The sequence below is a fragment of the Nesoenas mayeri genome (assembly GCF_963082525.1).
Source record: "Nesoenas mayeri genome assembly, chromosome: 5".
NCBI lineage: Eukaryota > Metazoa > Chordata > Aves > Columbiformes > Columbidae > Nesoenas > Nesoenas mayeri.
The window spans coordinates 18592367-18607933 of NC_137548.1; the positions used below are offsets into that span (position 1 = coordinate 18592367).

At 40.9% G+C, this 15567-nt stretch overlaps 1 protein-coding gene across 1 annotated transcript in view; it reads right to left on the reverse strand.

Annotated features, from left to right (window-relative positions):
- Positions 1–12905: 12905 nt before the first annotated feature.
- KCNK13 (potassium two pore domain channel subfamily K member 13) overlaps positions 12906–15567 on the reverse strand; it is a gene marked incomplete at both ends in the record, with an annotated part of 67090 nt that continues 64428 nt past the window's right edge. The window contains one exon of the mRNA XM_080345429.1: positions 12906–13798. Coding sequence (XP_080201555.1) covers positions 12906–13798 — 893 coding nt within the window. The remainder of the gene's footprint in view (positions 13799–15567) is intronic.

Sequence of the window (15567 nt, forward strand, 5' to 3'; positions counted from 1 at the left end):
ACCTGGCCTGTTAGCAGCCTGCCCAGCCACCACCAGCTTAGGATGTGCTGGCCAGGGGGCAATACAGGAGATGGGGTATTAAAAATGTGGAAAATGGGGTATCATAGTAGGCTTGCTATGGCTACAGGAAGGAGCTGAGACTATCTGAATATTGGATATTAAATATGCAATGGGGGTATTGGATTAGGGTGCCATTTGGAATAGAAAGAAAGGGACTGGATGACTTTGCTGAAGGTACAGAAAATATGTGGATGTTGCAAGTCAATGCAGGGATCATGTACTGGGGACATCAGACATAAATTTGTACACACACAGGCATTGTTAGTTCCGCTGCTCACAGGAAAACTTGCTCATGGTGGTTTTTGCTAGCTATGTTAGTAGAGAGGCTTTTTAAGTAAAGGAATGTCTGAGCAGAATCCTACCATTTCCTAAAACTCTCCCAAAGCTCCCCGACTCTGCGAGTCTGTGCTCCAGGGGCGTGCAGGGGGCCCAGGCACCCAAACTGCTGTCTGGGCAGCGAGGCTCTTCTCGGTGGCAAACAATGATAGGACAAGGGGCAATGGGATCAAGCTGGAACACAAGAGGTTCCACTTAAATTTGAGAAAAAACTTCTTCTCAGTAAGGGTGACAGAGCACTGGAACAGACTGCCCAGGGGGGTTGTGGAGTCTCCTTCTTTGGAGACATTCAAGACCCACCTGGACATGTTCCTGTGCAACCTCACCTAGGCGTTCCTGCTCCAGCAGGGGGATTGGACTAGATGATCTTTTGAGGTCCTTTCCAATCCCAAATATACTGTGATACTGTGATACTATGAACCCTCCATCAGCAGCTGGGCAGACAGGCTGAGGCGCAGCCTTTGCTGCTGCTGCAGGGCACGAACACGGGGCTGCAGGTGCATGGGAGGCCTCCAGCACATGTGGCTGCCTGACTGCAGAGCCGCTCCCCAGGAAAATCAGAGCTGGATGACCATGAAAACAAACTGCAAGAGCAGGCAAATGCCTTGCTATGGCACCACAGCGGGCCTCATGGGATGGAGCCACACATGCCTCTGAACCCTGCAGGTCCAGAGAGGCTCAGCTTAGTGTGCAGAGCAGGAAGAAGCATGTGGTGTGTGGTGGCTGCCTTCATGTTGAAGGAGAGATTTGGGGTGATGTGGCCACATTGGAGCAGTGGTGCAAGGGGAACAAGAAAGTGGGCTGATGTTGGAAACAGACCCACTTTTTGAAAGTGGCCTATGGAACCTGGCTGAAAATAACTCTCGTTTCAGGTTCATGCACCTAAATAATCTAGATCACTTAGAAAGTTTATTTGTGAAGAACCTAGTCTGTTTAAGATACTTAAGTACTTCCCTTCACTTGAGGACAATACTCTTTTCCTGTAAAAATAACTAAAACATACTTTGATTATCACATATTCCCCTGCTGCAACTCACTATGTCAATAGGATTGCCAGGATGCTGCATGTAGCTGGCAATTTTGCATATACAGTGAGGGGCAGCTTCTTGAAAGAGTAGTCCCAAAAATTTCCCTGAAAAGAGACCAGTGCTTGCCTTTTGTAAGTCCTAATCTACACCCAGTCCTCACTGACATCCAATGTCCCTTCCTAAAGGTTGTAAGAAGATGAGAAGCATGTTCAGTGAGTTCTCATCCTTTTCCTCTCTGCAGTCTTGTTCTACACTGCCCGTTGTTTGCTGTTACTATTAACTTATATTTGCTTCCACAGGTCCCATTCAGCTCTATGCTGTCCTGTGCTAGAAATCGCTTATTACAGTTATTACTGTTGCCGAACAGTCGTGATACAACTTCTCTCATGAGCCCATTCAGTGTCTATTGAAATCAAGCAAGTGATGGCTTTGCTGTATTGACCTACCTCCTACGCAGCAGATTTTGTATATTTAATGTGTCCAGGGTTCAGAGAGGGAGCAGCAGGACTTCCCTCCAGGAAACCTTAGCTCAGGCCAACTTCCCTGCAAGGATGATTTCCTTATGAAGGGTATCTGATGAGAATGCAAAGGACATTTTACATTTTTTTTTTTCTGTCAGATAGGCATTTGCTAGTGGACCGTAAGTCAAGATGCCTTAGACAAATGAATAATAAGCACATTCATCATAAATCCACAAAGTATGTTTGGGGATTAAAGCAAGGATGTTTCTATGATCTGCTGGTCACACAGTTCTATTCCTGCTGTACTCACAGAGATCAGTGTTTCAAAAATATAATCAACAGCCTAACAATCAAGGGAAGATCATTCTTGAAAAACCTTTTCATCACACACACACAAAAAGCTGTTTGTGTCTTAGTACTTTTCAGGTTAAATATATCTGGCATAATCTCACCTAAAATAGGATTTGATGCACAAACTAATTAAAATTTAACTTGTATCTATAGAAAAATATTGCATGTTGACTTTTTTTTTTTTTTAATTAATTTTAATCAGTAGAACAAAAAAACTTGTCCTTAAGGAAAAAAACTAACCAAAGTCCTACCATGTATTGCCAAGTACTTTTGTATTTTTCAAATTGAATTCTTCCAGGTAATCTTTCAAATAATTTCATCTACTTCTGTAGCTCTGGGAAAAAAATTATTTTATAAGAGGTAACTGTAAAATGACAGAATAGAGTTTTGTGTTGGAGGCTGGTAAATCAAGCTTTACTTGTGTTTGATTTAAAATTTTAACTACTTTTTCCCCTACTAATCAGTTGTGCAAATTCACCCAGGGATCTGAAAGCTAAGTATCTTCTGGTGCACATCTCAGAACCTGGAATAAAAATACTGCAATTGCAGCTTACTGTCCATAACACTTCATGAAACTAACATGAGTACAAAATTGATTGGGAAACAGTATTGAGACAACAGAATGTACGGAATGATAGTTCAGTTTCAAACTGGAAGAAGGGATCTATTAGGTTCTGCAAGACCTGGGACAATATTTTTATTAATAACTTGGATGATGGAATAGAGAACACAACTGTTAAGTCTGAAGATGATTCCAGGCAGTCAGAAGTGACGAAGATGCTGAAGGACCAAAATGAGTGTGGGAAAGGGATCTGAAAAAAACAGAAGCAATTCAAAAACAATATGTGTAAAATGGTACATAGGAACAATCACCTGCGTAGACTGGAGGCACTAGAATTTAGATAAAGGGTTTTGGAAAAAAGAATTTGGCATCAATACCACATGACAAACTGAAGATGAATCAACAGTGTTTTAAGATAGCAAGCACTAGCCTAGAACCTAAAATGGACAGGACATTGTATGTAAGATGTGGAAAATAATCATACTGCTCCACGCTCTATTAATAAAATATTTTCTGTGTCACTGTATTTGATTTTGAACACAACACTTCAAAGGAAAAATAAATAAAGTGGATCAAACAGACAGTCTGGAGGACAGTAGAGAAATTATAAATAATGTCACATATGGAAAGGGATTTTTATAGTCTGGGGTAGCAAAGGCTAAGAGGACATTTTGCAAAAAACACCTTCCTTTGGAAAAGGAAGGGAATATTCTGTTCTACACATGGCTAGGATGCAAACAATGTGCCTTGGCTGTAGCAAAGGAAATTGAAATTTAGCATTTGGAGGAATGTTTGAAAGTAAAATTCATTATGCTCTCCAGTAAGTTGCCTGGAAATACTGTGGAATGTCTAACACTGAAAATCCATTAAGAGCATGACAAAGTTCTCTGTTTTCTTATCATCATGGACTCTATTCTGTAGATACTAATTCTTGCTATTGCACAGAACTGTTACATGGCGTCAAACAAGCACCAAATCTTTTGCAAATATGGTGACACATTTCTGTAGTTCCAGTTTAAACATAGGGCCTTCAAGCCTTGGACATCCAAAGAAGGTAACAGAGCTCAGGGTAGCCAGCAAAGAAGCTGATTGAGTTAAACATAAAAAAAGTTAAAATCCTGGCACACTGAAGGGATTTTTTTTTTTAAGTGATGCTAGAATATTGCAACAATCTTTTTCGTGCTTTGCAGGACATGGGATTTCAGTAATTTGTAGAAAGGAGGTCAGAAATCTTATTCCTGGTATGAAACAATTTCTCAGTTGGAGTCAACTCTTTTACTAAAAGCTAGATACACTATGAGACAAAAACATAGGTCTGTGATCGGTGGACCACATGAAGCTGTTTTCACTTCAAAACTGTGCTGTGAGTCCAGGAAGGTATAAGCTCTGTTTGACTCTTTCCTGGATGACAGGACATTCAGGACATCATTCTCTCTTTGTGCCTCGCTTTCTTTTCCTCCTGACTTGCTCTGTGTGGCTTTTCTTGTACCTAACAGGTTGCAAGCCTGCCTCTCAGACTTCTTCTCAGGTGGACTGCTAATTTTATCAAAATGTGTGGGAAGTGTGAGACACCTCACCCCCCTTTGGCAATTTTATTTGAAACTGGACCATGTTTAAAACAGAGCAGCAGCAGACAGGCACGTATGTCTAGTCTGATCCCATGCACTTTGGTTCCATCAAGCAGTGGGAAGAAATGCTTTAAGAACATCTTATTATTGCTCTGGTACTGCTGGGAGAAATTCTACTCAAATGCCAGTGAAATCATGGCCAAGAAGCTGATGAGGTAAAATTCTTTAACATCTCTGCCATGGTTGTGGTTTATAGCTGCCATGAAGATCAGTCCTTATTCAAAGGAAGAAAAGTGAAGTCAAGACTATTGTTTCCCTGATACCTAGGGAAGTCTGGAGTGTTACTGATTGTTACTGTGCTCACAGACAAATGCAAACCCATTCATTTATTAAAAATATAGTAAGCCAAAAGTGACAAATATTGATACCATGAAGCTCAGTCAGCTCAGCAGCCTTTACTGAAGGCATCCATAGAGAATATAAGCTTCCACGCAAATTGCAGGCCAATTGGATATACAAAAAGAGGCAGAATATCCCTTCTGGCTGCCAAGGCATCAAAGACACTTCTGCTGTTCTACATCCAAGTACCTCTACGTGATACTTTAATTCCAGCTTCCTAAAAACTGTCTTGTTACTCTCAGTGGAAGTAGGTATGAAAAATAATAAAAACACATCTTTATCATTACATTTCATGGATGAGGTATGGCTCTGAATCCTCATTGAACAAAGAGGTCTTTGTTTTACAAGAATCCTTTTTGACAGTGAGTCCACTTTCAAGTGCAATATTCAACAGCGGCACATTCAATGGTTTATTTGGCTAGGGGAAGGATTTGATTAACTGAGACAAAGATGAATGGAAAGAAAAAAAGGAGGCAAGAAGATCTTGTGGGTGTGGACTGAGGGAAGCAAGTTGAAGGAAAGAACAACCTGACACAGGCAGTGAGCACAGAACAACACCTGCCCTTGCAGAAGTGCAGGGCATTTCAGGGAAAGTGTTATTATTTGTCAGAGTTTCCAGCTGAGGAAATGAGTGACCAGCAAACAATTCTTAGAGATAATAGTCTGAATACTTTCAAACTTAAATAAGTGTTCCTTATAAGTAGATTATTATTTTGTTAACCAAATAATGGACCCTGGCTGAGAAGCTGGTGCAGAACACAGTACTGCTTGAGTAGAATTAGTATTTGCACAACTGGTGGTAAAAGCAAAGCAAAAGGCTAGTTAACAGTTCTTTGGATTATTTTGTAGCGCGAAATTAATTCTTGTGAAAAATGTCAGAAAGAGCTCAGTGGCAAAGTCTCCATTGATTTCAGTGGAGCTGAATCCGTTCCTGAGCTGAGAACACAGACAAATCCAATGTGCAGAGCCAAGCCAAGATACCATAGGTTCCTTGCCCAAGGGGTCATACCCCTGCCTAGAAACCCAGAGCTGACAGACTGATGACCTTTTCAGTCCCTGCCATCTCTAATATCACTGCCAACAATAACGCCTAGGGGTCAGGATACCCATCTGCTATGTATTAGGCTGAGAAAAGCAGCTGCGTAGGTGCTGTTTACAAAGAAATGTGTTCAACTTAGAGCAAAGTATTTGCCCAAATGCAGTAGCTGCAGAGAAGTGCTGTGACTTGCCCTTGGTACAAGGTGGTGGTCAGTGTTTCATGAGAGAAGGGCCCATCCAGCACCCCGTGAACAGAGTTCTACTGGCAGAGCCAGGATCACCCACCAAATTACAGGCATTTGCTCTGAGGTGGGCAGAAACTAGCTGGACCTGCTTTGGAAAAGGGTTTAGAGACTAGATAGCATCCAGAGGCCTCTTCCAGAGTAAATTGCTCTGTGAATTTCTGAACTGGTGGTTCTGGACAGCATTATCTCTGTTTACTTCTAGCCCTGAATACTAGATGCAGACAATATGACACCCAGAGGTTAACAGCCAGCAATTGCTGCTACTGCAGCAATATGAACTCAACTGGTCACAGTGTCTCCCTGACCATCGCAGAGATGTGAGCAATGGTGACTCCAACCTTTTTAACAGACTTCACACAGCACCTGTTACTCAGACCATCAGCTCATTCCCAGCATTTAGAACAGATGAACAAATACAACTTTAAAGTTCTTTTATTCAAACTGTCACTATTCACTAATAAGACCAAACCTCTTCAGTGAGCTGTAGAAATTAAACTCTGATGCAAACGTCAAGTTAGCAAAAAGAGGAGGATTTTAGCAGCTCCAAGTGGTACATATAAAGGTTATGTAGGTTATTTTCATTTTTCTTCATGTGCATCTTTTTCTTCTAAAGATATCAAAAAGCAAGGTTCAGTTTTCTCAGAGAAGACCACAAACAGAAAACGCTGCTAGTGTTCTATTGCTTTGAAAGGCAGAATAGCTTTCAAAGACATTTCAAAATACAATGTTTGAAAACTAGGGCATCTTGCCTCTCTCTGGGATCTTCTGCATGGACACCCGATAGCAAATCCGTTTGGAATCCAGAAACTGGCACACTTGCTTGGAAAGAGAACCCATTGATTCTACTTTTAATCAAACTTTCCCTTTGTAAGAAGGTAGGCAACCTGATAAAAATAATATTTCATTTTTAACAAGTCTCACTATCATGCCTCTCAAAATCTTTGCAAATTTATGTTCTTTATTCTATTATAAAGGGTGAGTGTCACGAGGATGGAGCCAGGCTCTTCTCAGTGACAACCACTGGTAGGACAAGGGGTAATGGGTTCAAACTGGAACACAAGAGGTTTCACTTAAATTTGAGAAGAAACTTCTTCTCAATAAGGGTGACAGAGCACTGGAACAGGCTGCCCAGGGGGGTTGTGGAGTCTCCTACTCTGGAGACATTCAAAACCTGCCTGGACACATTTCTGTGTAACCTCATCTAGGTGTTCCTGCTCTGGCAGGGGGATTGGACTGGATGATCTCTTGAGGTACCTTCCAATCCCTAACATTCTGTGATTCTGTGATTGCAAATAATTTCCAATAATGAAAACTTCAGGCAAACAGAGTGGAAATGTAGAAAAAATATAAATGAGTGCATCTGTTCTACAAGGTTATTTTTACCTTTGCTAATGCTTTTAAAAGTCTGCAGTGATGGGGTTTTTCCTCTGGTTTGACGCTCTATAAACATGGGCCATATCAAGAAGCTTTGGACTACTTGGAGCTGAAGGGTCATTCTTTGTGTTCACACTGTCTTCCTCTTAAATCTAATACAGAACAGGAATATGTTGGTCCACCTTGATGAGCCACGGCTTTAATTTCCGTAGTGAAATGTGATCTTTTAAGCAGTAAGCACAGAGTATTGTGTACGCTAAGAGATGTTTGGAAAATAAGGAAGAGGGAAGGGATTGTATTCCTATTTCCTGGATTAAGCAAAAAAACTACTGTGAAAGTTCTCAAATAGACAGATTGCACTCATATATTTGGCAGTATTATCTGCCCAGGGGGAAGAAAACACTTGGTGATTCTCCACAGCTTGTACATGAAATTGGACAAAATAGCTTTGCTACTTCTTGAAGTTTCTGAGAAATTACTATATTAGCCAAATGTTAGCAAGCTAAATCAAAAGAACAACCGATGCAAACTCTATTGACTGAAATGCTGACCCTTCTCTCAGCTAAAGCTCACTGAGCTGCTGCACCCAGAGTGAGGGCTTTGGTGGGTCATAGCAAACAGCTCCACTCCAAAGCCCTTGGAGAGGAGTCATCCAAACAACCTAATACCCTCCACCTCCAGAGGAACTTTATTCAAATATAATGTTAATCAGAAAGCTCTTTCCCCAACCTGACCTCTTTCTCTTGATTAATTCAGTCTGAGAAATGAAGATGGTTTGTTTTTCATGCCCAGCCCAACCTTCTGTTTGTTGTTCAATTTGTAAATGTGTCAAATATAATTAATAGTGGCAGAGGCCAAGGTTAAATCAAACAAACTGTAAACATTGCTTGTGCTATTTGGTTGATGCAAAGCTTTCACCATAAAAGGCTTTTAAATAAATGAATTCAGCTATTACTGTGCTGCAGCACTGAAACCTTGCTCCAAGTGTTTGAACTTTTCAGGGACACTGTCAGGTCAGCTTAGATTCAAAACCTAATACATGACTGGGATTCTGAAATTGCCTAAGGGAATTAGGTACCTGACTTGTACTCAAAGTCAATGCGTTGTGGGAAGTGAATTGTCTTTCAGCAGGAATTAGATGTCTTTGAAAAACCTGTCCATATCCTTGTAAACAGCAGACCATGTCTTTCATGCAGATAAACTAATGCAACTCGTTTGACACCTACATACCCAGCAAAGCATCTGATGCACCAATTGTACAAAACCTAAGACTAGCCAGAAAACACTAAGAGCTACCTTTACTTTATTGTGTTTTGGTTAACACTAAATATTTTGTTTCCATGTGCAGTAATTACATTGTGCAATAGTGATATTATTAAGGTGTGGCATAACTATGAGACCAACTTCCTAGAGATTACTCCATTAAGGACTTTAAGTTTCAGTCTGCCAGGCTGCAGCTTGCAGTTTAACCCACTGATTTTAGTGGTACTCCTGACCTGGTAAGTGCAGATTCAGAGACTCGGTACATCCAAGGTTTTCCTCAAAACTTTTTGCAAGGGGGAATCTAAACTTTATTTTTTAAAAAAACTTTCTTTTAAAAAAACCAAAAAAAACCAAAAAAACACACCCATATCTCAGCAACCATTGTGCAATTCATAGCAGGCAATAAGGAAACTCAGTACTTTTGAAAGCAGGTTTCTGTCTTGTTGACTGAGATTGTAATGTTACGCAATACAGCATTAAAATTTAGATTATATAGCTTTGAAAATAGATCTCTGGCTATTTGACGGTATTTCATTTCATTTCATTTCATTCCTCATCACTACTTTAAAAAGTCATGCAAGAATGCAGTGTTGTCTGTATTTTTGTCACTCCTATGCCAAATTTTGCTTCTTTTGGCACATGTATGTCTCCACATGTTTTTCAGTGTTAATAAACTGGTGTTACATTATGAACTGAGCTTCTGAGGTTTTCTCTATCTCTATACTATCATTGGACTGAAGTCAGAAATTTCCCTTTCCAATCTTAAGTGTCTTTTTATTTATCCCCAAATATTCTCTAAGAATTCTACTGGTCTCCTAGGTAAAGCTGCCTCATGCAATGTTCAGCATGGCTGCTAGAGGGGGAACTCAACGACAAAACCATAGGTCTTCTGGGGACAGGATGACATCATGATACAAGATGGCACAGTCACAGAATGTACTGGTCCTTCATCTCTGGAACGGCAATTCACATCTGAACAGAGATGATTAGACAAAATTAGTGCACTTATTCCCTCTTTATCTTCAATGGGCATTAAATCAGACCACAGAACCACTGCAGAGAGCCTTGCGAGTGGCAGGCTCAGGTCATGAGGAAGCCACTGCTTGGGAGAGCAGGTCAGGACCCATCGATGGAACGCAGAGCCAGCATACACCAAAGATCTCATACAGCCTTGCCCAGTCTATTTGATCAAGGCTGCATATTAGTCCCTTGCTTTCATAACCATAGATGTTTTCATATCTATTGAAAAGAACTGATAAAGATTCCTCTGTGGTGATGGGTGGCTGAGGCTCAGTATCACAAAGAATGGAAAGGAGCAACATAACTGCCTTATGTCTTGGGAGCAGGTGAAACCACCTGAAGACCATCTTAATGATCTAAAAGCTAAATAATCTTACAGATGGTAATGCTTTATCTATTTTCATCAGTGTATATATGTATGGTTTTTCTCTTTCCATTTGATTTCTCACCTATTTTCTATTAATATTGCTCTATGTTCAGACTTCCAGAATCAAATTTTGAAAGCTAATTAGATATGGAAGGATTTGAGTCAAAATCCTGTATGGAAGCCAGATCCTTCATTGACAATGACACAGAACTATATAATACATGAACTAAAGAAACTTGCATGTTTTGATGATTTGCCTAAGATGAAAATGTGTGTTGCCTCCATCATCTGGAAAACAGAGTAGTGTTGAGTAACTTTGGTCTTCAGTGCTCAGCAAAATATGACATTTGAAACTTAGAGTTAATAACTGGCATAAATGGAGAAGTAAGCTGCACCCTTCGAGACTGTGGCTTTTCTGCCCATGATGAAAGCCCTTCTTAAGCAATGGGTCAAGTCCTAAACTATTTCTGCTAGTTAGCAGCATGAGGAAAACTTATGCAATGAGATTTTAGGGTTACAGGCAGTGAACAGAGGGATTGCTGAAGGAATTCGGAAAAAAGGCTTCAGAACAGTACTTTTCTCTTTTTATATCCAAGTATTTTTATTCAGTGAGGTTGAGACAAAGAAGGTCTTGCAATGAAAAAAAAAAAGTAAAAAAAGTATAACAATGTAACAGATCTCGGGTGCTATAATATCATCTAAAATAATTCAGTAGCAATTTTTGCTAATACATAATCCCCCCCAGAAACAAGTCAGACTGCTTTTTTCACCAAAGTTAAAGTTTGGGAGTGGATTCAGATTTTACTTGGATGCAAATATGAAGAGATACTATTAGGGACATTCCACTGCTGCACAGCTGAGTTCATATCAGTATTTGGACTAATGGCTTCAGCTGGAAGCTCTCCTTGTAACTAAGGACAGCAGGATTTTATTTTTAATCAGGATATTTTAGCTGTAATATGTCAAAAAGAGCTTGCAATTCTTCTCACTAGTTAAGTACAGTTGTTTAATATCTGGTTTTACTTTATTATATGTAAGGATTCCAAGAGGTATTTTTTCATTTTGAAAATCAAATATTGCTTAAAATTAGTATTAAAATGTTATCCTACAGTATCAGGAACCTCAATAAAAGAACTTGTGGTCAGAATGAAGAAAAAGAATATTATATTAATTCCTAATACAAATTAAACTGAAGAAGCTATCTGCATCGTTCCTAATAAGAGAAGTTAAGAACTGAATACTGGTGTTTTAAATTTCCTAAAATTGTAGTATTCTACAAGCTTTCCTAGCTGGGAGAAAACATTCAATCCTGATGCATGTACTGTTCTCTTCAGGGGGAATTGGATCAGGACTTTTGTGACCAATTCTGATTATTTATACTCTCATATACTGTTTAGCTTTAATGCATTGCATGGTTAAAGGAGAATCAGGAATTCAGCCTAGTCTTCCTTAAATTCTTGCTAGACTTTATGTTAATTTAATCCCTTATTTCTCCAGTTACGTAATACAAAGCATGATTGCACTATTAAACATCACTTTGTTACCTGTTTTTGTATTCTTCTCACTGTTATTATTCTTCTCATTGAAGTCTCCTTTCTAGTCATAATGAACACTCAGAGCATTTCACTGAGAAAAATGAGGAGTTAAACATTTTCTATTTCCCTAATCAAGACCCTGTCATTATCATCACTGAAAGCCAGAAAAGCAGATGAAGAATGACAGAATTACATGAAAGGTAAAAAAGACACTGCCAAAGTGATTTTGTGATCACAGTCACTTGTTATAATAGTTGGCATGGCAATCTAATTACATACTAAAGTCTGTTGTGTAAACTCAGTTACTAGTGGCATTACATAATGCTGATGCTCAATTGCATCAGTTACAATTGAACATAATATGAGTAGAAATTTGGGAAAGTCTCTGTTATTGTGGAATAATTCATACAACTCGTCAGCGTGGCAGTTTTCAATTTAATTTGATATTTTTGAAACAGAAAGCCACAGTGATTCAATTATAGAAGAAAAAGTAGCCTAGAAAAAAAATCATGCTTTGCAAATGGAGAGAAGAAGACAAAAGTAGGATAAATTTTTATTCTATCACTTTGACAGTATCCTTTTAAAGGGAAGACTAAATTAAATTCTAAAGGACAAATTCTCTTCTCATTCACATCACAATAGCTCCAGAGTAGTCCTACCAACTTTCATAGAATTACTCCAGTTTTACACAAATATTAATGGCAGCAGAAGCTGCCCTTTCAAGCCCAGCTGTTTCGAAATAGGAATACATTTTAAGAAGTGATTTAGAAAAGAAAATTGTTTGTTCATTTGTTTGTTTGTTTTATTCCATTAAATTGGGTCTGCAATATCACAGAGAAAGGCTGATTCCTCTTTTGGTCTCAGATAAGTTACTTTCAGAAAACAGGTATACAGAGAGTAAGACGAAAAGCTCAGAAATAAGAATGTGTTCAGTAGACACACTTGGTTGCTTCTCATACCATAGATTTCTCTACCTGAAATCTGCCTTTCATATAAATGGAGGAGAACAGGACATGGAAAATTGATCTGAAGACTAAATAAAATTTCTCCTGTAGTGACCTGCTTGAGGAACAGAAGGAGGGGGAAGAAGGCAGGCTGAGACTGCTGCAATTCAAAGAGCAAACACGCTAAGTGACAGCCCCCAAAAAAGTGTCAGAGGTTTTCCAGCAGGAGGTATGCTGTTCCCATCCATCCCACCCTCTGGCGACACTCTCTCCCTAGCTATTTCCACTTGATTCATGTCGTTTCTATACTTGTTGAAACGGTTCACACTGTTTCACTTTCTTACTGTTATTATTTCACCTATCCACACTTGTCTCTGCCAGTCTGTTATTCATAATTGCTAAGGCTCCAACCCCACCAGAGAATCCGTTTTGCTTTGAATTAGAGCCCATTTGCCTCGGATAGCCATTAGCAGTTTCCGACAGCTGTTTCTGCATGATGGCCAGTGAGACTTTATTGGAGGCCAGGAAGTCTTTCATGGAGATCATCTCGCCTGACAGCCGGCGTCCATCTGTGTCACTCTCATTGACAACATCAGTCTCGATGGAGATGTTTCTCCGGCTACGCACATTTCCCGGCATTACCACGTTCCTCCGTGAACGAAATAATTTTCTTTGGCATCTGTGGCAGCACCTACAGTCCAGCTTCTTTAATATCCAGTTTATAGATTGTTTGATGACAATAGAGATCACGTTAAATAAGGAATAGATGCAGCACACCCCCATGAGTATGAAGACAAAATTGCCAAAACGGTAAAGGCCTTGGCTCTCATATTTGGTGTTCTGGCTGCTGACCAGATCACCAAAACCAATGGTGCTGAAGGCCACAAAGCAGAAGTAAAGTGAGTCAAAGTAACTCCACCCTTCGATTGGTGTGTACATTGCAGAGGCACAGCAGGAAATGATGAGTGACACTACACATAGAATCAGCATGACGTAGTACACGGAGGGCTTCCAGCCCGCCAGGCTGTCCACCTCAGAGCTCCCCGAGCCCCGCCGGCTGTTGTGAGGGAGGACCCCTTTCCTCCTCAGCTGTCTTTCATGGCAGGACTTCATGACATAGGCTATGACTGTGATCAAGCGCTCCAGGAACAGGTTAAAGAACAAAATGGTCCCTGCACATCCTATAAGGCCATAAAATATCAGAAAAATTTTGCCTCCAACGGTGGCTGGGGTGGTCATGCCAAACCCTGGAAGAAAAAACAGAACAGTTGAAAAAAATAAACCCATAATCATGCTGTTGGTGGTTTTGTCACATGGAAGACTGATGAACTGTCAGTAAATCCCTGTGGCACAGCTCAGCTCTGGAAAAAAGCGAAAACACTCTCCCCAGCTGTTACCCACCTGTGCTTGACCATGTCCCAGTAGTAAGGGGAAGGAAATTCATGCCAGCATTTCCTCCAGAGTTAGAATGAAACAAAAAGCAGAAGAAAACATGCTGGAAAGAAAATATACTTTAGTGCAGGCCTGAATTTTGTTCTGGTTGCTAGGCTTGCTCCACCCCTCTGTGCCTGGGATCACTTCCAGGCTCTGGGGTTATCACACCCGCTTCCTTCTCTCTGATGCTGTTCTGGGTGGCTTTTGACTCACAGGGGTCCATCCCCACCACATCTGAGTAAACCCAATATGAGTTTTTTCTGACCCTTACTTAGCTCCCGCTGTAAGTGCGGGTGGCCCATCAGCCAGCACCCAGCACCCACCGCAGCCCAGGGAGGAAAGCTCAGGCTGGGAGCACACGCCAGAGGAGGCAGCTCCTGACAGGGTCAGCAGCCCCTCATGAGTGTCCCCAGCAGGCATTAGAGCTGCCCTGCATCTGACGCCGGGGCCTGTCACCCCTTATCAGCCCTTTTTCTAATCAGCATTGCCGAAGTTTTCATATTTCTCTGTGTCCCACTCCACAGCTCAAATCTGTATGTGAGACTTTACTTAGGTGTTCTCTGGCATCATTCCCATCATGGGATTTCTCAGGTCAGAGATGCTTCAGGCTTCCCTCAACCCTTCTTAAAGCCTGAAAACAGTAATTTTGTTTTGGTTAAAACTGTTGATAAGACAATCTTACTGTAATAAGATATTATTAAAGAATAAAAAGCATGTCCAAACATCATTGAGCAAACTGGAGTAATAGTCCCTGTTGGTTTATTAGGATTAATAAGGGATTACATAACTGACCAATTAAGCCAAGACAATCTTGCTAAGAGAGAACAATCATGTTGGACCAGAGACACAGTTATTTGTTTCCCTGTCTTTGTATTGCGAGATGCTAATTATGAGATAAAGGCATTAGGCTCTGAGAAATAAAGGAAGTCATATTTAGTGCAATACATTTGTGCTTGGAAGACAGACAACTGCAGTGTGAAGAGACTCCCATGTTTCCAACACTGCTGAATTGCACTCCCCTTCACTGGAAACCTGCCACCAGCACAGACTGGTCTCTAACACTGCTCCTGCCTCACAGGGTCAAGTGACAGCCCTCACCATCACCCCCCTGGCAGGACCCCCTCCAAATGACAACCCCAAGTGTGGGCTCTGGAGGGTCACTGCATCCTCACCTGCATCTGCGGCCAAACTGCAGCCTCCAGAGGAGCTACAGGAGGCCCAAGCCTCCTTGTCAAATGTTGGTGCTAGAGACATCCGGACTGCAGCTCTGTGATGTGGGCAACAGCATGGCGACACAAACCACATGGACAAAACGTTCTTTATGACAAGAACTTTTTGCTGTTGTTCTCCTTGGCACACATATGTTTTCACTCACTTTCTACCTTCCCATTCTGCTCTGTAAACTGATCCCTCTATAGTCCTAATTTTGATGTTTATTTTCTGTGCAGTCTGGCTTGTATGCAAGTCATGACCTCCACCCTGTGGACAGACCCGTAAAGACTGATGGATGAGGGGAACCTCTGCAGCTGGTGGGATCTGCCCAAAGCAGCCAGTGTGAGGGAGGCTGGGGGCCGCCATGTCC